Source organism: Microtus pennsylvanicus, chromosome 1 (genome assembly GCF_037038515.1).
Source record: "Microtus pennsylvanicus isolate mMicPen1 chromosome 1, mMicPen1.hap1, whole genome shotgun sequence".
Taxonomy (NCBI): domain Eukaryota; kingdom Metazoa; phylum Chordata; class Mammalia; order Rodentia; family Cricetidae; genus Microtus; species Microtus pennsylvanicus.
The window spans coordinates 125,738,065-125,759,240 of NC_134579.1; the positions used below are offsets into that span (position 1 = coordinate 125,738,065).

General features: G+C 52.4%; 2 protein-coding genes across 4 annotated transcripts in view; one reads left to right on the forward strand and one right to left on the reverse strand.

The window, feature by feature from the left end:
- The window catches only part of Sgsm1 (small G protein signaling modulator 1), a 74,127-nt gene extending 72,044 nt beyond the window's left edge, over positions 1-2,083 (forward strand). For both annotated transcript variants that reach the window (XM_075983339.1, XM_075983331.1), the window contains one exon: positions 277-2,083. In XM_075983339.1, the coding sequence (XP_075839454.1) occupies positions 277-365 (89 nt within the window). In that variant the 3' untranslated portion in view covers positions 366-2,083. The remainder of the gene's footprint in view (positions 1-276) is intronic.
- Positions 2,084-4,677: 2,594 nt separating this feature from the next.
- Positions 4,678-10,807, reverse strand: Lhfpl7 (LHFPL tetraspan subfamily member 7). Of its 2 annotated transcripts, XM_075957768.1 has the most exons (5): positions 10,547-10,807; positions 9,652-9,778; positions 7,469-7,685; positions 6,558-6,696; positions 4,678-5,277 (listed from the first exon to the last, which is right to left on the reverse strand). In XM_075957768.1, the coding sequence occupies exons 2-5, from the start codon at positions 9,687-9,689 to the stop codon at positions 5,024-5,026; spliced, it is 648 nt and encodes a 215-aa protein (XP_075813883.1). In that variant the 5' UTR covers positions 9,690-9,778; positions 10,547-10,807; the 3' UTR covers positions 4,678-5,023. The 2 variants fall into 2 exon arrangements, with proteins under 2 accessions (XP_075813883.1, XP_075813892.1); XM_075957777.1 differs by lacking the exons at positions 9,652-9,778; positions 10,547-10,807 and adding an exon at positions 8,646-8,692.
- Positions 10,808-21,176: the final 10,369 nt, after the last annotated feature.

Sequence of the window (21,176 nt, forward strand, 5' to 3'; positions counted from 1 at the left end):
TATTCAGAAGTTCTGCCTGCAGGGAAGGGTGGAAGAACCAGCCTTCTCCCAGCACACTCTGAGCCAGCATCACTTCTTTCTGTTTCCATAGTAATGTCATGCAGTGACTTCCTGTTACACTCCTCAGTTTACGGATGGGGAAGCTAAGATCTGGCAGTGCATAGCTCCTGTCAGAGTCACTCTGAGGGGGGAACACCCAGGACTTCACACCAGGAGCTCGAGGACTCTCCCGGGGCTGACACACAAGGCTGCTCATGAGCGTATTTTCTCTTTCAGAAATGGCCGAGCGGCACAATGCCAAGCAGATCCTGCAGCTGGCCCGGGACCTGGTGCACAAAGTGCAGATCCTGATCGAGAACAAGTGAGGGCTGCAGCAGCCAGGCTTCCCTGCTGCCGTCTACACCTTCCCCTCCTGCAGCCCAGCACGAGGTCCTGGTGTCTGTAGACTAGTGTGGACTGCTGTGTGAGAGCTATACCCTTGACCTTGGCCACTGGACGGTGGCGCGGAGGAGCCCAGCTCAGCCTTATGTTTTCCTGTTTGACCAAAGATTGCCCGAGACTGGGATTTCCCCCTCTTGGGAGCTGGGGTTGTAAGTAGAGGTGGCTTCTGGGCCTGTTGTCCCTGTTCCTTCCTCTGTACCTGGCAGTGTTCCAGAACATTTATGCCAGGCCGGCTTAAAGCAAGGTCTCCCTTAGGCATTGCTCACATTCAAAGTCCTAGATGTCTAAGCATCATCCCTGGCTTCAAACCACCAGATGTTACCCGTACCATCGCCCAAGGTGACCCAAAAGTCCCTGCACAGCAGATGTGCCCCACTAGAGAACCACTGGCTTGGTGGAGGGGCTACTGGCATAGCCGTGTCTGAGTCACCTGAGGTCTGTTGCATGGCCCAATCAGAAGCGCACAGCTTCCCACAGTCCTGCTGGAGTCAAGTCTCACTCGCTGTGTTTTCTGATTTTGCCCTGCCCACTGCCAGGAGACTTTTAAGAGGGCATCCTGCGAGTGCCCTGGGGATGCAGGAACTGTTTTTAGGAGGGAGGTGGGAGCTCCTGATGAGAGCCTGGCCCTTACTCCCCTTGCTAGGGGAGACCTCCCAGCCTTCAGCTGTGGACCTGGGCTCAGAAGCCTGTAGACTGTGTTTGTGGAAGCCCTGCTCAGGTAAACTAGCTCTTCTCTGAGTACTTAGTTCACTCAGAACAGAGGAGGGACGAGCCAGGGGTTGGCCCCGGGACAGGATTGATCTGTGCTCCATGATGGTGGTCTGGGGACGGGTGGGTCTGAGAATGGTTCCTCTCCACCTTCGTGCCAAGACCTGCCAAGCCAGATACTGTCCCGGGATGAACTGGTGTGCCTGCTCACTATCCCCCAGCAAAGCAGTCTGAGTGCAGAAGAAATCAAAAGTCACAGCAGAAGCTCATCCCCGGACCTGTAGCCTCTGGGGCATTCAAGGAATGTCAAGTAGGAGTTTGGAGAGGGGAGAGAGAGGAGACAGGAGTGGTTTGAAATATCTCCAGGGGCCTTCAGCCTGGCCCTACTCTGTAGCCTTGTGATGTCCTCCCTCTGTCACACCTCCTGAGTCAAACCTCTGCCCTCCACTCTGTGGGCAGAGTGGACAGAATGAGCCCTTACTGCATCTCCATGGACAGCCCAGGGCAGCAGGAATGGAGGCGACCTGATGATCATGGTCACCTCCCAGCCAGATCCCTCATCTTTCTAAGATGGGAGTAAGGGCCAGCGGATAAAGGTTTATTTTGCCACAGGGCGGCTGCCAAAAAGGGTGGTGTTTTAGCACAGCCAAGTCCAAACCCCTGACCCTTATTTATTTTTGTAACTGACCAGTGTGGAGTGTAGCACAGGATCTCCTACCGCCCCTCGTGCCTCCAGCCTGTGTGCTTGTGGATCTGAGTGCCTCCTATTTATTCCACTTACCAGCTGATGTCTGTGTGTCGTGTTTTCTCCTGCCCTGGAGCTGGGTGTTGGGGAGTGTCCCCTGCCCTGGCAGTTCTCTCTTTAGTGTTGCCCAAGTGTCTTGTGTTTACTAAGAGGTGGTTCTATTCAGAGGAAATATAGCTGAGTGGAAAACCTAAGTGTGGGTCTAGTTATTTTGCTTCTTCTTTGTTTTTTTGCTTTTGTTTTGATGAGGTCCTGGCTGGCCTGGAACTTGCTATGTAGACCAGATTGACCTTGAAAGAGATTCCTCTGCCTTTGCCTCTCAAGTGCTAGTATTAAAAGTGTAGACAAGGTTTCATGTAACCCAGGCTAGCCTTGACCTTTCAATCCAGCAGAAGCTAACTGAGGCTAGATTTGAACTTCTGATCCTCCTAAGTGCTGTGATTATAGGTACTTACTATCTTATCTTTTTTTTTTTTTAAATTACGGTCCTCTGCAAGAGGACCTCTTTAAAAAAAAGAAAAAGATTTATTATGTATACAACATTCTGCCTCCATGTATGCCCACACGCCAGAGGAGGGCGCCAGATCTCATTACAGATGGGTTGTGAGCCACCATGTGGTTGCTGGGAATTGAACTCAGGACCTCTGGAAGAGCAGCCAGTGCTCTTAACCACTGAGCCATCTCTCTAGCTCCTCATCTTTTTGGCTTAGGGCAGAGTCTGAGAGGCCCTCACCTTCTCATGCCAGGATGGTGGGAACAGTCACCTTCCCTCCCTCTCTCTCCCAGGGGAGGTCCCAGTAGAAAGAGGAATGACCAAGGCAGGGCAGTGGGAGGGGGTGCTGTTCAATGACCCTCTTTCTCTCTAGCTGGATGTTCCTGAGGAATTCTGGCCTTTATCTAATTACCAGAAAGCCACCTGAGCCTATCTCTGAATATTTGGGCTGCCGTTTGGAGTCTGGGGAATTGGTGTTTCCTTTGGACCTGATTGATGGTACCCAAGGAACAGCACTCCAGGCTGACCTCTGGCCTCACACACTTGTGCTCCATATAGAACACACACACCGAGAGAGAGAGAGAGAGAGAGAGAGAGAGAGAGAGAGAGAGAGAGAGAGAGAGAGAGAATTCTCACCAGAGTACCGGTGAGAAGCATTGAGAATACACTAGCGTCCAAAGAGATGGAAATAGGCATGACTTTCTCACGATGCCACCTGGACTGGGGTTCTCTGTCCTTCTCTATCCTTTGAAGATTTCGGATCCTAGCTCTCCTGCTGTCGGACAGAACTATCCTCCAAGCGATCGGCCACCATCTTCATCAGTTCAGCTGTGTCCAAGCAGGGCTTGTGGACTACTGACCTAAAAGCTAAGGCTCACGCAGCCATGAAAGCTGCCACGAGCATCTTCACCCTGGCTGGGCGGCTCACAGGAAGGGTCACGGGCTCTTTTTTGGCTTGTCTAGCCATTCCTCCCCACCAGTTGTACCCAGTTCTGCTCTAATTGTACATGGCCTGAGGGTCTCAGGGGGATAGAGCGTAGTGTGTGTATGCTGGCAAGGCTAGAGGAAGGGTTCTCCATCTATGCATCCACAAAGAAACTGTCATTCATGCTGGGGACAGATCTCCAGGGTGGCTGGTTTAATGTCACCCACACTCCTTCCTGCAGCCCTCACTTATTGCTCTGTATGTAAGCCTAAGCAACTCATTGGTGTTCAAACTTCAGTTGCCGTTGGTGTGGAGAGTTACATGTTCAGTGCTTCTAGGCACCCAAGGTGGAAATTCCCATGACAAGTGCTTTGGCTGTGTGTCCCTGGGTAAGAGTTAACTCTGAGACTTAGTTTCATACATATGCAAGGGAAAAGTAGAGGTTCCCTTGGTTCTGGACTCCTGTCTGAGGGGGTGCCATCCCTTTATGCTGCTGAGAAGTCCTGGCTGGGAACCCACCACCCCTGAGTTCCTGTTGAATGCTGGGGCACAACTGCCCTCTCACTCTTGTGCAGTCAGGAACCCAGCCTGCGGGATGGTGCTGCACATTCAAGTGCATCATCCCGGCTCAGCCAACCCAGTTAGGAAAGTCTCATGCTGGTGTGCACGGAGCCTGCTTTCTGAGGCGATGATTCCCAGTCCTGTCAAGTTGACAGTCAACATAAAGGATTACAGACAGGAAGTCTGGAGACAGACAGACATCAGAACCAGATGGAAGCTGAGCTCCCAGAAAGAGCAGGGTTTCCTCCTCAGTGCTCTATGTTTGTGGAAGGTGGGGCAGGTCCTGAGCCCCACCCAGCAGGAAGCACCGTCCTGCATACAACAGAATCAGAGTCACTAAGTATCTCATGGGAAATAAAGACCTCCAATCCTCTAAGAGAGGAGGGATTATAAGAAAAGAGCAAAAACATGGAAAGGGTGTCCAATCAGAAGGCCTTGGTGGCACATGCCTTTGATCCCAGCACTTGAAAGGCAGAGGTAGACAGATGTCTGTGAGTTTGAGGCCAGCCTCGTCTATATAGAGTTCCAGGACAATCAGGACTACATCACGAGACCCTGTCTCAAAACAAACAACAAAAAAAGAGTTTTCAATTAGACGGCTGTCTTCCCAGGGTGCCTCTGTACACTTTCCATCCACATATTTCATTCTCACCTGAGTTCCCATAGTCCTGTGAGCCAGGGGCAAGGCCACGGCAAATGTTTGCTTCGTTTACATATGGCAAATCAAAGTCCTCCACAAAGTAGGCATTATGCCAACCTCCAATTTACCAAAGAATAAATGAGTCCAGAAAGGAAGTAACTTGCCTGAGGTCACACAGCATGGAAACAAAGGAGGTGGGATTTGAACCTGAGTATGTAGAGTGTAGACATGATTAAGGAAGTTCACGAGAGCTCGTAAAAAGGATAACAACTGTTTATTTGGAGAAACACAGTAAAAAAGTTGCAGTTGCCCTCTGCTCTGTCAGTGCTAGGAGCTGTATACAGAAACTAAGACTGCCAGCTTCCTGTCTGGGTTATCAGGCCACATGTAGTACCTCAGGCCACGCCCTCATGGGCCAGTACCCAAAAGGCTATTGGCTAAAGAATTCCCACAACAGTAGAATAGATTATTCTTGTTTGTCCTTTGCTTTCCTGGGTGATGCTCATTTGTTTATTCTGACACAAGGGTGATTCCCTGAGTGTCACGAGGGGTGGGGATGGCTGTCCTCTGGCTTGTGGTCATCTGAGGCCATCCAATGACAACAAGCAGGCTGGTCAGGACCGCATTGAGAATGGCAGTGGCATAGCCCCAGCTCAGCTGGCATGTTCCACTGTAGTACACGGAGGAGCCTTCACAGACTTCTTTGGCTAATGGGGAAGCCAGAGTGACTGGAAAAACCAGCAGGCCTACAAGAGTGGAGGCTGCTGGGAGCAGCAGAAAGGGAAAGTCAGTCTTGGGCAAAGGCTTCTGGGATGATCTGTCATCCCAAGACTCACTCAGAGCCCTGCCTTCCCCTACCACCACTACATATCCATCCATTTATCCACCAATCCATCCAACTATCAAATCATCCATCCTTCCATGCACCTACCCATCCATCCACCAATCTATCCAGCTATCAAATCATCCATCCTTCTAACCACTTACCCAGTCATCCATCCACCCATCCACTCACCTACCTACCCACCCACCTGTCCACCTATCTGTGCGTGCACCCACTCACCCATCTATCCATCGACCCATCATCTCTCCATCCACCCATCATGTCTCCATCCACCCACTCTAGAGACTAAGGCACACACACACACACACACACACACACTTTGCCCAAGGTCCTGGCAGACGGTGATATTTTTTTCTGCTCAGTTTATCACCACATGCATTAGAGTAGAATTCTGGGGGGTCAAATTGCAGATTCCTGGGGAGCTTCGACACTGTGTAACTAAGTGTATTCTCACAAACTCTAAAGATCAAGAATCTATTAAAAATAAAGGCAAAAGAAACTCCTGGTGGCAACAGTAAGGCTAGAAATAAAACGATCCACACTTGGCTGGGGTCCTCCTGCTGAGAAGAAGGCAGCTTCAGGCTCAGAAGTAAGATTCAAGCAGATCCCTGCAGAGAGGGGAGGGACTGTGGGGTGAGTATGGGATTACAGCAGCAGAGAGAAGTGAGCAGCTGGGGAGGCCAGGCCAGGCCAGGGTGGGAGGGCTGAGGCAGCAAAGAGAGACTTGGGTTTCCCTCTTCCTGCCACGGGAAGCCCTTGGAAGGTGGGTAAACCAGTCATTTGGGTCTTGTTTCCCTCAGCTGGTCTGGTCTGTGAGCACAGGAGAGGTGGGAGGCACAGGGGGTGGGGGTGGGGGGGCAGGTATGTCAGGGCAGGAGAGGAAGAGGAAGACAGGAGCCTGTGGGGCAGGGTGAGAGGGGTGGAAGGTGAATTAGATGAGAGGCTCCCAGCAACTAGAGAAGAGCGACCCTCCTCCACTGAGGCTGAAGTGAAGCGGGGACTAGACCCCAGCATTTTCTCAGCTCTTGGTTGGGCATCCTCGGGCAGTGCACAGCCTACCCAACATGCAGTGGTAGCGATGGTAAACATGGTACAGAACGGATGGACCAAAGAGAAACACAGGGGTCGACAGGACTCGTTAGCTAGGGTCGGATGTGGGTGGTCCCCTCCAAGATCTCGGCACTGTCTGCAGGAGTTTACCTGCTGCTGCCTGCACCACGGGTGTTGGACCAGAGCCCCTCCTGGGATATAATCTTCTTGAGGCCAGTGCCCAGGCCAAAAGAAGAAGAGCACTAATGGCCAGCAGGACCCAGCCTCCCAGGAGCGTTGCCGCAGAGACCTTCAGGAGAGAGGAGAGAGGGAGGTGGGATGGGGACATGGCGATCACTGGACCTATGGCGCAGTGAGTCCCTGAGATGTTCCCAACAGCCATGTGTTATCATAACCCCATTCTCCCTATCAATAAGCAGAGATCCAGAGATTGCAAGTCCTTTGTCTTAAGACACACAGCTACTCAGATCAACAGAAGCAAAATCCAGGTCAATGAATCACTACACCCTGCCCTTATTAAGCGCTTGCCAGGATCACCAGGGGAAGCACTGTCACCTTTGTGGTCAGTTTTGAAGGCTGTATAATCTTCCTCCTGAGTGCTGAACTAGGTTCCTGCTCTTCACCCTCCCCACTGTGGGTCAGCATGACATGCAGAACCATAAGGACACGAACACCTCATCTCTCATTGGTTAAAGCCCAGCAGTGCTTTGGGTGGAGTCAGGCCGGGGTGGGCAGGGCGTACATTGCAGAACCGCTGCAGACTTGTTTAATCCGTGACAATGATTTCCTAGCAGGTGACTGTATGCTTGAAGAAGGTGACTTTTCCTGGGTTGCAGAAAGATTCTAAGAGCCACCTCTAGACAGAGTCACATGTGCCCCATGCCTGCAGAGCCCAAAGCTCAGGAGTGTAGCCCAGAACCTTATGAAAGCTCCTTGGCTGTTTCTGATAGTTTCTGGGCTTAGGAACCTGTGTGCTCAGACACGGGGACAAACGGTGTAAGTTAAGGACCTTCAGAGCCCACTCCTCAAGAGCCAGTAGCCCTGGAAGACATGTGTCTCACCTTCCAGGCCAAGCCTGGCATGTCCTTCAGGGACCCGAAGGTCATACAGCTCTGGTTCCAGCGGTTATCCTGTGACCAGGAGCAGTGCATGAAGACACCATAGGAGAAGGAAGGGCTCTGGAACCAGGCAGGGGACACCAGGCTGAGGCCAGACATGCCTGTGAGCGAGAGTCCCAGAGCAGCCCTCACGCTGACCTCCATCAGGAATGTGGCTGACCTAGGGGTCAAGGCAAGGTGAGAGGTGAAGAGGGTGCAGTGAGGTGACCCAGCACTGGACACAACAGGCCCCATTCACATGCTCACTCTCTTACCTACACATTCATGCCTTCCTCCACCCGGGTCTCCCATAACGGTTAGTCTTGACTGTCAGTTGACAAGATCTATAACCAACAAGTCTCCATGAGAGCTTGTCTAGATAGGAAGGCCCATCCTGAACGTGGGCGACAAAGCTGGGATCCTATGCTGAATGAAATGAGAAAGTGGGCTAGGCTGCGGCCTTTCTTCATTGCTCTCTGCTTTCTACAGAAGATGTAGCGGCCTGCCCCTCCTGCCTCCTTGCCTCGCCTTCCACCCTGGAACTGCAAGCCAGAATAAACCCGTCTTTCTTCAAGTTGCCCATTGTCAGGTAGTTGACCACAACAAGAAAATTAATGCCTCCCTTGTCCAAAAGGACAGCCCTGTCCTGCACAGTGGCATCCCTGAGGTCCCACACTCCCAGGCTGGGTTTCTGTCCCAACCACCACGTAACTCCTCTCTGAGGAGGGCCTGGGACTTGTCCATTGTTCGGGGTGGACTAGGATCTGGTGGGGGTTTGGCAGCTGGTGCCAGAGGCACTCGCTACTGATGCTCTTGGGAGACTGTGGATTCTGTCTGCTCCTGTCCCACGGGAAGGCATTGTTGATTCTTATCTTGACCACCAAGAGCCCCATCTCCTCATACCATCACAGTGGGATGAGCGTTCCAGCTAGGAACTATAGGGGAATAACAGAGATGTCCAGACTCCCGCAGGATTCTGTGAGAATCTGGGAATGTGGACCCATGGGACCTTTGGAGTCCTGCTAGACTTGGCATTGTCTCCATCCACTTTGTGCTGCTATAATATAATATTGCAGACTGGGTCATTTATAAAAAAATTCATTTCATTCATGATGCTGGGTACTGGGAAGACCAAGTGTACCGTGTGGCCTCTGCTTAGTATCTGGCAAGATGTGCGGTCCATCTCCCCCCTCCTCCTCCTCCTCTTCCTCCTCTTCCTCCTCCTCTTCTTCTTTTATGGTGTACATATGTGTATATGCATGTGTAGGCATGCATGAACATGTAGGCACATGCATACAGAGGCCAGAGGTCAGCCTCAGGTGTGAGTCCTCAGGAGTCTTCACTTTTTGTTTTGAGACAGGGTCTCTCCCTGGGACCTGGAGCTTGTTCATCAGGCTGACTGACCATTGAGCCCCAGGGTCTGCACACTTCTGCGTCCCCCCTAATTCTGCTAGGATTAGAGGCATGCACCTCACCGGGCTTTTGTTTGTTTGCTTTTTGAGACATGGTCTGGCTGTCCAGGACTCCATATGCAAATGAGGCTGGCCTCCACTCAGCGATGGGCCTGCCTCTGCCTCTACTGGGATTAAAGGCGTGCGCCCAGACTCAGCAACGCTGGATGTTTTACATGGGCTCTGGGGGCATCAGCTCCTCAGTCTTGCACACAAGCACTTGCTGACGAACAACTCCCTAGCCCTCTCTTCTTCTCACAAAGCCACTAACCAACCATCCTGGGGCCACACCCTCCTGACCTTGCTAGCATTGCCCACCTTGACTTCCCAGCAACCCCACCTCCAGACACAGGACTTTGAGGATTTAGTTCCCATCAGGGAAGCTGTGAGGGGTACACCCCAATCATGACCTGTTTTCTAAAGAAAAGTAAAATTCAATTAAACACAAAAAAAGCAAGGGGCTTGAAGCAGAGCCTTACCTAAGTAACAAAGGATGTCTTCTGGTCCGGCCTGGAAGGAGGCTCTGCCAGGGGAGGCTCGCCCTGGTGCTGGTGCTGGTGGAGGTGGAACCTATTCAGACTCTCTCAGAGGTAAGTCAGAGCTGGGTCCTCGCCAATGGCAAATGGCCTGGCAATGCGACTGTAGGACTTGGTTCTCAGAGCCCAGTCGGTACTTAAAGGTGACGTGAAATCTCACCTGGGATCCGGGGCCAGATGGCCACGGCTACAGTCCATAGTTCCTCCATGGGTATAAGAAGCACATAGATTCCAGCATGTGTGGTCCAGAGGAGCTGGCCATCTGGGCTTGGGGGTGTGCCTTAGTCCTGTCAAGAGGAAGGGGAGATTTCTGTGGGGATGGGGAGAGACGGGCCTGGGCAGATTGGCACAATCAAGTTGTGAGAACTTTCTACTTTGGGATTCGGAATCTCTCTAAGGCTGCTAGCCAGCAGGTGAGGAGCCATCCCCTGGGTGACAAAGAACTTATTTTCCCCTTTCACCAAAACCCACACCTCCCATGGGTCAGCTGATCTCAGGGGTGTAATTTCAGGCCAAGAATCTGGGGAGAGAAGCCCTGCAGCCCCATCCGCCACTGTCCCAGGGTGCTCTGGTGTTTCTGGGCCCTTGAAAAGACTGGGTAAGCTTCAGTGTCACCTGCGAAAATCACAGCCACTAAACAGGTGCCCGGAAAACTAAGTGAGTTCCTACAACCCCAAAGCTCTGAGGAAGGGTTGCCAGGTGCGATCTGAAGACAGGGTCCTTCCAGACATGGCCTCTTTCACCAGTGCCTGTCTCAGCCAGGCCTGCTGGCGATGTCATTTGGGACAAATGACGCAATGGCTCAAAGCCTCAGTTTCTCCAGTTACAAGACAGGCCCTCACCTACAGCAGGGGCGCTTAACGTTTGGAAGTATGAGCTCCTTTAGAAATGTGATTTCACATAGTGGCTGTGTTCCACATTCAAGCTCCAGACCACACAGAGAAACAAACACACAAGAGTGTGTACACTTCAGGGCTCCTGTTGCAGCCCCCTGAAACCTGCTGGGCCCCCCTAAGTGATGCCTGGGGCCAGTCCACTCCTTTCTCTCTCCTCACCTCAGGTGTCCCTTCTGTTCAGGATCCTCACACCTTGGGTCAGGCCTCTCCAAGGTTTCCTTCTCAGTGTGAGCTCCCCTGCTCCATCTCTGGCCTTAAACATAACCTGTGAGCTTTTAAAAGGTCGCATTCAGATTGGTGAGCAAAGCGGGGTCACCCGAGGAACTGGTCTGAGAAGGGTGTGTGCACACCTGTGCATTTTCCTTCCCGGTTCCTGAAATCAATAGCTTTTCACTCTGTACTGACTGGTGGGCAGGACCCAGAGGGAACTCCAGTCCCAGATAAAAAGGAGGGAAGGGGGATGGGGTTTCCTGGGAAGGAGAAGGCACTTAAAGGGGCTACCTAAGCAGTTATTAAATATGGGGCTTACACCTTCTCTTTGTTCTAAATGGTGAAAATGTAACCCAAAATTATGGAAATGCACTTCAAAGAGGCTCAAGTAGAAATAAGAAATGTACAGACGCACATTGTGGTGATATTTTGCTTGTAATCTAACAAATAAAGCTTGCCTGAAGACCAGAGTGTAGAGCTAAGCCATTATAGACCAGGCAGTGGTGGCTCACACCTTTAATCCCAGCACTTGGGAGTCACAGGCCTTTAATCTCAGTACTAGGGAGGTGGAAACAGGAAGGCATCTGGCTGGGCAGAGAGAGGAATACAAGCCGGGAGGAGACAGCTGCTCAGACACCGTCTGAAGCAGTCGGTCTGAGGATGCAGTCTGAGGATTAGTAGAGACAGGATCACCCTTCGGTCTGAGAATTTGATAGAGGTAAAGGTCTCTCTAGTGGCTGCCGCACTGCTTCTCTGATCCGTCAGCTTTCAGCCCTAATAGCTGACAGCACATAATTGAAATTCTGTGTGCAGCTCCAGGACAGTTCAATCCAGGTCTCAAATGATCTCAAGTCCCTCAGTGGTGTCACACTCACGCCCAGGACACGCTCCTGTATCAGAAGGTGCACATCAGTTGGCATCATCAAAAGAAGAATTTTTCCCAAATTAAGGACAGAAGACCTCAGGGGTCTCTGTGCAGCCTTGATCAGGCTCCTCCAGCGGCAGGGCTCTGGGGCTACTGAGGTGAATTCCTGTTTCTCCATTCATGAATCCATCTCCTTTGCTAGAGGGCACTGGGAACCTTTGGGTCCCAGATCTGCTATTACTAGCTGTAAGTGGCCTGACTGGGCTCTGTTCTTCCAGGGGTACCCAGCAGTCCTGCCCAGCTGCTGCTGGCCTTTCCTTGCTGGCCTTTGCTGGAAAAATGCCCTGGTATCCCAGCTTAGCCAGCTCAGTCAGCAGTGATGTGACATGGCTTGATGGTGACCCTTTCTCCACAAAAACCAAATAAATTGATGATGATGATGGTGGTAGTGGTGGTGATGATGATGGTGATGATGATGATGATAACAAGAGATCCCAGCAGTTCTAACAACTTATCAGACTACCCCACAGGATGAGACAGACACATGGACAGGTCAGTGGCGTGTGGGTCGGCACGACAAGGACTGCTTAGATGTGTGTATCTCTGGGCATTATTCAAGGTTAATTTACACTCCAGGACCAAAAAAGTGTTGTTAATAAAATTCCTTCCCAGGAATATCTCCTCCCCCAGAGGTCCCAGTGACAAACCAGAGAATGATTGTTTCCAACAAAGTTCACTCTAGAAACAGGTGTTTATTGGACTTCCTTACGGAACCTGAGGGGTGTGGGTGCTCCCCAAAAGGTTGCACTGGAAAGTTCTTCCCCAGCAGGGATGAGGGCATCCCTATAGCTATAGATGGATCAGAGATGGAGCTGGTCTCCCTAGTCTTCCAGGGCCTCTCTACCATAGCCCCTCCCAGGATCCATGTACAGCTAGGGCAGAGTTGGGGTCACAGGATGCTCAGGTGAGGGTCCTACAACCCTACACCCCCCCAACATTCATGACAGGGTGGAAACGGTCGACAAGCCCAGCTGGGTTCATATTTTTTTTCTTCGCTTTCCTCTATTACATTGGCTCTTTTAATTGGCTAATTGAAGATGGGTGACTAGACCTAGCTTGGGGAACAGGCAAATTGATACCCACAAATTGGGTATCAAAACCTCCGCTCCTTGAGTTCTCTCGGCTCCTCAGGAAGCCAGCGGGTGCCAGCAGCAGAGGGCGCTCTACACCCACCTTTCTGCCGAGGGCTGATTCCCAGGGCTTCTCTGGATTCCTACCAGTGAAGGGAGCTAGCTGAGGTTTGTCCAACCTCACAAGGCACTTCCTGTGTTTGTTCACTCTCTCCAAGTCTCTCTTCCTTCACTCATGTTGGGCTGGCATCAAATCCCCTATAAGTCTCCAACATGTTCTGAAGTTTGCCTGAGATCTGTTTGCCAGACTGAGATTCCAGGCGTGTGACGTTGAGCGGTTTATGGGGTTTCTCTGCGCGCTTCAGCAGCCGCTGAAGATGCATCACCTCTAACAGGATTGCGGCATTCACTGAACAATCACCTGGCTTGGTTTACAGCTAATTTCAGTAGTATCATCCTTACCGGGGAACTCAGGGGGTCCCTGATGTAGGTTTTAGTCTAATAGATAAAAATACTCCAAAATGGACTTAGAAGGAAACCTGAAGACAATTTTACAGGCATTTGAGAGAAAAGACCAGGGCAGGTGGGTTACCTGTAGGAGGGGCATGGAAGGGAGAGAGTCAGGGTTGGTCAATTAATTCTCAGGAAAGCAGGTACAGATGGACAGATGGACGGACGGATGCGGGGGTGGGGGCATTGATTTGGTGAGAAAGGCTTCCAGGTAGGAACCCAGACAGTAGGAACCCATGCTCATAGGTAAGGATCTGTGAGCCTCAGAATGGTGGGAACAGTTCGGGTTGTATGGGTGTGTATTTTGTTAAAGGCTATTATTATTCTCCACAACTCCATTTGATTCTATTCTGAGCACGGTCTCCTTTGGCCCAGGCTTGCCTTGACTCTCTTTGAAGCCGAGGATAGATAACCTTGAACTTCTGGCCCCACTGCTGCTTCCATCCTGAATACTGCGGTGATGGTCCTGAGGCATCCAGTTTTAAGCTGGAGATCAAACCCAGGGCTCCCAAATGCTGCCCACTGAGCCACATGCCCACCCCCTCCATCTTTTTTAATGTCTTGGAGTCCAACTCTGCAGGCAGGCGGGGTGGGGGAGAGGGAGAGGGATGTTTTCCTATTCGGGTGATTGACCAAGTGAGACAGACTGTTAAGACTGCAATGGAGCCTGGGTGGTGGTGGCAGATAACCTTTAATCCCAGCACTCAGGAAGCAGAGCTAGGGGGATCTCTGTGAGTTCGAGGCCAGCTTGGTCTAAGAGCAAGTTCCAGAACAGCTTGGACTGTTACACAGAGAAACCCTGTCTTGGAAAACCAAACCAACCAACCAAACAAACAAACAAAGAAGCCAAGAGTGAATAAATAAAATAAGATAAATAAAAAATTAAAAAACAGCAATGTGTACTCAGAATCCTGAGCAGTTTAAATCATGTCTCCACCCAGGCCAGAGGTATGATTTAGGCCTCTTTTATTTTGACCAAAAACTCTGTATTGAATAGATTTAAACAAATTAAAGAAGTGACTTTGCTGACAAGAAGCTTCCCTAGTCCTCAGTGGAGAACCTAGGGGAATTAAATCTTAAGAAGGGGCACCTGGGACACTTCCCCTTCTTAGGAATCAGTGTGTTACCAGGGAAACGGGAGGCAACATCCAAAGATGATTGTGAGGGGAAGGTGTGTGAGAAACTGCCTGACGAAAGAGACTCACGAGAAAAGTCTTACCACAGGTCCAGAGGGACACAGCCCATCCTGTTGGGGAAGCCCCCGGTCACACTGTACTCAGAAATCAGGCAGTGAACAGGAAGGGGGAAGGCTCTAAAACCCCAGGGTCCACCTGCAGTGACCCCCTCCCACCTCCTAAAGGTTCCTCAACCTTCCCAGACAACACTGCCAGCTAGGGATCAGGTATTTAAACACATGAACCTACGGTGAGGTTCACATTCAAACCACATATCGGACCCATCCTTGGTGACGTATGAGCAGGCCGGCTAATGTCTGGCTGTCAACCAGGCCCTAGATTGTGTCCTGTGAAAATCCTGACTCCAAGTGTGGCTCCGTGTTGAGGGTTCGCTCTGTCCCAGATGCTGGGACCGACTGTGGGCTCCAACTTCAAGGGGAGAGAGAGAGAAGAAACTGGCCGTCATGCTACTGTGGTCGGCACTCCAGTGGGTGGGCACATGACGCAGACATTTCATGTCTAAGTATGGAATCCGTCTCTACCCTGTAATCCAGAAGACCTCTGGGTGAACCAACTGTAAAGCTGAGGTTGGAGGGATGGCCGTTAAGCCGAGGACGGACCAACAGAGGCAAGGGCCTCCTGGTAGGGCAATACAGTACAGCAAAGGTCTGGCATCAAGAGAAAGCATTTCAAAGACTATATTGGCTCTTAACCCAAAGCAAAACCAAACCAATAATAAATAAACAGGAAGGGCTGGGGTGTGGCTGTGGTAGAGTGCTTGCCTGCTGAGCAGGAAGTGCTGGGTCTGGTCTTCAGCATCGCAGAAACTGGACAGCACCACACAGCCCTGTAATCAGGACTGATGCAAGATCCAGGCCAGCCCGAACTGTGTAGTAAAACCCTGGCAAGAAAATAAAGCAGAGAATAAACATGGATGAAACCTGCCGGGCAGCTGTGGGTCTTGGGGCCTCGCTGGCCACCCTGTGACCAGGGTCTTCTGCACGAAGGCTGAACGGGGCCACCGTGGAGCCCCACTGTTATAGTAAGTGCTGCTGGACAGAGCTGCCACCATGGGCTTCCTGGAGGAGGCAGATGTCCTGTCCAAAAAATGATTCTGGGACAGTCCCAGAGTGCACTGTTGTTTGTACCAGGGCCTGGGGTGCTGGGTCTGGGTAGAATGTGGTGCAACCCCTGGGCACGTGTGGCTGGCAGTTTCTCGCTTGGCCTGAGTACAAGAGAATGTGGTGGAGTCTCCCAGGAAGTCTGGCCCCATGAGGACCCAGGTGCCTCTGGGAGTTGTAGTTTGTTTTGCCTCAGTCATCCCTCCACGTGGCTTGAGTCGACAGCCTGCAGAGTGGGAATGAGGTGATCAAGGGGAACCTGTCTCGGTTTGGGGTCTGTGGCGGTGTTGGGAAAGACAGTGTTTGTTCCCTTCCCTGCTTATATTCTGAGGCAGATTGGCAGTGTCAGGTGGGAGGACCCTGCTGGCTGGGGAGCCGAGAACCACAAGTGTCCCGCTACTCAGAAACATCCTGACACCTATCTTGTAACTGGTGATTGGTACAGAGAGATAGGAACTTTCTCCAAGGTTCCGGAAGAGACATGGCACATGGTGGGGTATCAGACTGGACATTTATGGCCCTGCATATCTGTTCATTGATCACTAACTGTGTCCCCGTCCTGAGGTAGGCACTGTGAATCAGGTGGCTGAAGTATCTCTAGAGAGCAGAGTGCGCACAAACTATTTTTTATTTTTATTTTAGTTTTTATATTTTTTATAAATTTTTTTTTGAGACAGAGTTTTCTCTGTGTAGTCCTGGCTGTCCTGGAACTCGCTCTGTAGACCAAGCTGGCCTTGAACTCGGAGATCCACCTGCCTCTGCCTCCTGAATGCTGGAATTAAAGGTGTGCACCCCCATGCCTGGCACACAAACCAGTTTTTTTTATAATTACATACAAACTCTGTATAAAAGCCCTGCTTTTAGATGAATTCTGAGGGACTTTGTCTTGCAAACCAACCATTGAAACTGCCTCAAAGCCCTTCCCCTGGGAGTGCTTGACAAACACGGGGATGGGTCCAGCTGCTAATTGTGCCCGTGGCATCCAGATGACCCAAAGCACGGCTGGACTCTGTCACTGTGGACAGGTCCCTGGGGAGTCTCAGATGGATCCTGGGTGTTAACGGAAGGTGTCAGTCCTTACTTTAAAGGGGCGAAAATTCACAGGATTGAGTGAGCCGTACACTCACACACCACCACCAACACCACCACCATCATCGTGATGACCAACAATTTGAGGCAAAGAGGAGTGAGGGAGAACGGCCGACAGCTCTCTGGAAGCCACATTGCTGCTAATCCTTGTCTCCCTTTTCTTGAAGTTGGGCGGGCTTGCGATAAAGGCATAAACCACGTCTCCTGACTCACGCGGGGCCATTTCCCCTGGGAGCACATGTCATAAATATGATTCAATTTTCTCATGCAATGTTTCTCCCTAATGCTGCTGAAACCCCGTGAGAACCTGGATCCTGCCAGCTGCCTCAGAGCAGAGTCTCCAGAGCCCAGCATCAGAAAGGTACTTAGTAAAGGCAGGCTGGCTGTTCAGTGCTGGAGCTCCAGCTACCTGAGGGAAGGAAGGGAGCTGAGGAGAGAGACTGGATTGAACCCAGGCGCTCACACCCGAGCCATACAGCGATATCTTGAAATAATGAGAGGGAGGGAGGGAAACAGAGGGAGAGGACTGGCTCATGGTGGAAGACACCACTTTTGCAGTTTCCAATACCCCAGCCTCCTCCAACTCCAGTTCCTGAGGATCTATGGCCCTCTTCTGGCCTCTGCCTGGACCTGCACTTACATGAATATATACACATAACAACAATCCTTTATTGTTAATTATTAATATTAATAATTCATTAACAATAATTTTATTGATATTAATAATTAATTATTAATCTTTTAAAAAGAGAAAGTAAGAAAAAAAAGAAAATCAAATTGTGATAGATATGGTTAATGAAATGAGCAAGGCAGCGGACCAGGAATGCTCTCCGGCAATGCTCTGCTACCCCACCACACCCGTCGTCAGGCGGTGGCACACAGTACGTTCCCCAGGCGGGGACCCCGGCGCAATGCCACGTCTTTCCAGCAGGGGGTGCGCCTCGCGCAGTCTCGCCGCTCTGGGGTCCGCGCTCCGCCCCTCGCTACTCTGCGCAGGCGCCGCCGGGAGCGGTTGCCACGGCGACGGGGCGCTTCCCGCCTGAGCCCCGCCCCCAGGAACGAGGCTGCGCGCGCCGCGGCAGGTGCGGGCGGGCAGGTGCGGCGCGGCGGGCCACTGCGGTAGGTGCGCGGAGGGCGCGGGGACGAGCGGGCGGGCGCGGGGGCGCGCGGAGACGCGCGGAACGCCCACTCCTGCCCGCGGGGCCGCGTGGAAAGTTGGCAAAGTTGGCTGAGGGCAAAGCGGGGACCGGGGTGCGCCGCGTGCGGAGTGCCGCTGCAGACTAGGGGATCCCATTGCATCTGCGACCGGGGAATGACGGCAGAGGACCCCTAAAGCTGGCCCCGCTCCCCACGCGCGTCCGCGGCTCGCGCGTGGCTCGGAATCGCGCTATGCCGGGCGCCGTGCAGGCCAGGGCTGCCCTTCCTCGGGCCAGAAAGTCGTAGCCTTTTCGGAGGGAGGGCGCCTGTTGCAGAGAGCTGTCCCTGGAGGCCCTGCGACTGGCTCTGGGCCTGAGCCCTGTCCCGGGGTCGCGCCCTCCCGGGTGGCGCGCACACCGCCCGTCCGCGGTGACAAAGATGTGTAACTTGGACTTTTCGGCCAGGCCGCGCACAGAGAAGCGCTGGGGCTGGTTAATCAGTAACCGGGACTTAAGTGGAGGCTCCGAGCTGACAACTTTCTCCCTGCTACCCCGCAGGGCGGGCGAGCGGCCAGGCTGGCCTCTGCAGACACCAGTGCCTTGGTGGGTTCAGGAGAGACCCTTTAAAAGGATTAAGGCTCTGCAGACACCGGGTTTTGGTGGGTTCTGGGGGAGTCTCCTTTTAAAGGGTTTGAGGACTTGGCAGGAGTGCACTTAGGCCCTAAAAGTGCACTGGAGGGCACTTTTGGCCCGCGGCCGCTGTGTGTGTTTGTGTGTGTGTGTGTGTGTGTGTGTGTGCGCGCGCGCGCGCGCGACCTTGTGTGTGTGGGAGTGGCCACAGGGATACAGGGGAGTCCTAGCGAGTCGCCCAGAGCAGTTCAGAATCTGCCCCTCCTGGAGGATGACGCTCTAGTCACAGTCTGCCTGCCCTGAGCCTTTGTTGATTTGTGATGTTGGAGATGCAGCCCTCACCCCAGACTCTGAGCTAGACACCCCTCCCCCAGGGGCTCCTGGTAGCTGTTAGTACTTACACTCACCTGAGCGGGGGGGGGGGGGGGGGTGTAAGAGCGTCATGTGACCCCTCTTAGCATCACCACATTTTACCAACACAGATGAGCTGCGGATGACACGTATGTCCATTTGTCAGTCGTTCATTCACTGAACTGATGGTTTGAGACAGTGTCCGGGACTGGGCTTGAAGTCACATCCGGGAGTGAATCCTTGGTCCCTCTGGAAAGGCAGAGTGGGGATGGCAGAGGAGGGGCTAATGGCCTGGGGCAAGAGAAGGATCAGCGTCTGGGTAGAGTAGGGTGCCAGGAAACAATCTCAACTCCTTGGGCTTGGTGGCAAGCCCCTTTAACCACTGAGTCATTTCACAGCCCCGAGCACTTTGAGACTCTGGACCTTCATCTATGTAAAGGTCTGATGGGGTCCTCGGCTTCTTTATGGGGTGGAGAGGGGGATAAGGCGGGGCTTGGGGAGTGTCAGGGATAGGTCTGATGGTGTGACCTCGGGGTGAGTGTTCAGGTGGATGGTGCCTTGCCGAATCTGACTCATGGATGTATGTACCTGTGCATGCGTGTGCCCTTGTGTATGTGTTCAAAGGTGACACTTGGGCTGGGTCTTGAGGGCCGAGGAGGAGGAGGAAGGACAGAGGCAAGGGTGGGTGAGGCCTCGCTCCCAGTCCTGCCCAGAGTGGAGGGTGTGTTGAGCGAATAGAAGACCTTCGCATCCCAGCTCTGCGTTGGAAGGCTTGGGACTGCGGGCCCTGATCTCTGCCTGGAGGTACACACCTTGCCTCCACCCACTTCAGGTAGCCTGAGACTGGATTCAGAGCTGACTTCTCTCAGAACCCTGATGGGGGTTTGGAGACAGTGAGGTAAAATTGCCAAGAGGGACCAGAGGTAAATCGGGGGGGGGGGTGGGCTCTCGGGAGGAGGTGGAAGAGAGGCTGGCCAGACAACATGGCCAGGACGAGGCGAGTGTAGGAAAAGCTAGAGTACAGATTTGCTGGTCTGAGTCCTTTCTCGCGCGCTCTGTTCTTCACGACAGTCTGTCTCAGGCAGTGTGGCTTTGGAGAGTCCCCCCCCCCCCCCCCCAGGAGTTCATGAAATGGACGTTTGGACTGGGAGGTGGAGGAGCTGGGTTCTAAACGTAGAACTGGCTGCTTGATGTCACGGTCCTTCTCGTCCCCTTTGTGGCTAGGCGTGGCTGCCCACTGTCCACACCCTGGCTGCTGGCCTTGGTGAGGGATCTCTGTTTGGGTGGAGGGCTGGACACATGGATCATTTCTCTCCCACGAGATCAATATTTAATGGAGTCTCTGGGCTTGAAAACTAGGAAGATCTCTTGTCCCCAGGAATCCTCTAGTCAGCTGTGTGGGAGAAAGGTCACATGACCCAAATCAGGAAGCAATTATGGACTTGACTTTGAGGCCTGAGTTATCACTGCCCTCTCAGTAATTGTGCAGTTAAGCGACCTTTGAAATGTCTATAGCTGTGTCTGCATTGGGAGTAGAAACGTTTCCAGAGTGTGGTCGTCGACTGTTTACACCTGAGTAGGCCGCAGTGGATGCGCGGTGTACAGAACTGTGGTGCTGTGCGCAGTGTGGAAATCCTGCATCAGGTGAAAGTGTGTCAGCATCAGACGTCCCACTGGACGCTTCAGAGAGCCACACTTAGGCTTCACGCGCTCACAGACTCCAATTCCGCCCAGGCCTCCGTCATACCTTGCCAGTTAAGAAACCTGCTTTCAGATCTGCTCTGGAGCCAGAGGGGTAAGGTTAGGTCCTGGCTTTGCTGCTTCCTCTGCTCTGTGACGGCAGTCAGGTGTGCTAACGTCTCTGAGCCCATTTCCTCCTTTATAAATGAGGTAAATGATGAGACTTTTCTCTGAGGGCAACTGTGAGGACTGAGGGGCTTGGCAGGTACATGTTGGCCCTAACCGACAGAGAAGGTGGGTGCTCAGTAAATAGCTGGGGGAAAATGATTAAAAACTAACAACGATTCCCCATTTGAGAGCATGTGCATGGAAGTGCACTGGTTACCGGCCCCTGCTGTTGGACAATCATTGCTGGATGTCTGATTTTCACTCCGCCAAGCCTCCTGTTGGTGCATCCAGGAGGTGGGAGGATATATGAGCTAAAGAGAGCTTGGAGTGGTGGCCCTGCCTGCCCAGGTCCCTGGACACACCTATGGGAGCGAAGCTGTCTGCACTGCACGAAGGCAGAGCTTTGTCTTGTCAGGGGCCTGCAGCCCCCAGTAGGGAAGGCCAGAGCCCCTGTAGGTTGTGTGGAGTTTGGCAGCCTGTGGGTTTGAGTCCAACCTGCCAGAGATTGTATCTTGGGAGACATCTGCCAGTGAACACTCTAGTCTTTCTGGAGGTGTGTGGCTCCTGGATCAGTTCACTCTTCCTGGGATCACATGGGTGAGAAACATCTCCCAAATCCCAGTGACTTTTAAACATAGGCATATTTTGCACACGAATCAGTGAGTGGCTTGGCTCATCTGTCTTCAAACAGATCCCCTGACTGAAAGCGGTAGCCAGTGGGGTG

What these genes read in the sequence shown, in the direction of transcription:
- Lhfpl7 (XM_075957768.1), bottom strand. Translation starts at nt 9,689, where the DNA reads ATGGACTGTAGCCGTGGCCATCTGGCCCCGGATCCCAG. An exon ending in CATCTGGCCCCGGATCCCAG is followed by an intron (nt 7,686 to 9,651) that starts GTGAGATTTCAC and finishes CTTGACCCCTAG; the next exon opens with GTCAGCCACATTCCTGATGG. An exon ending in TGCCAGGCTTGGCCTGGAAG is followed by an intron (nt 6,697 to 7,468) that starts GTGAGACACATG and finishes TCTCTCCTGAAG; the next exon opens with GTCTCTGCGGCAACGCTCCT.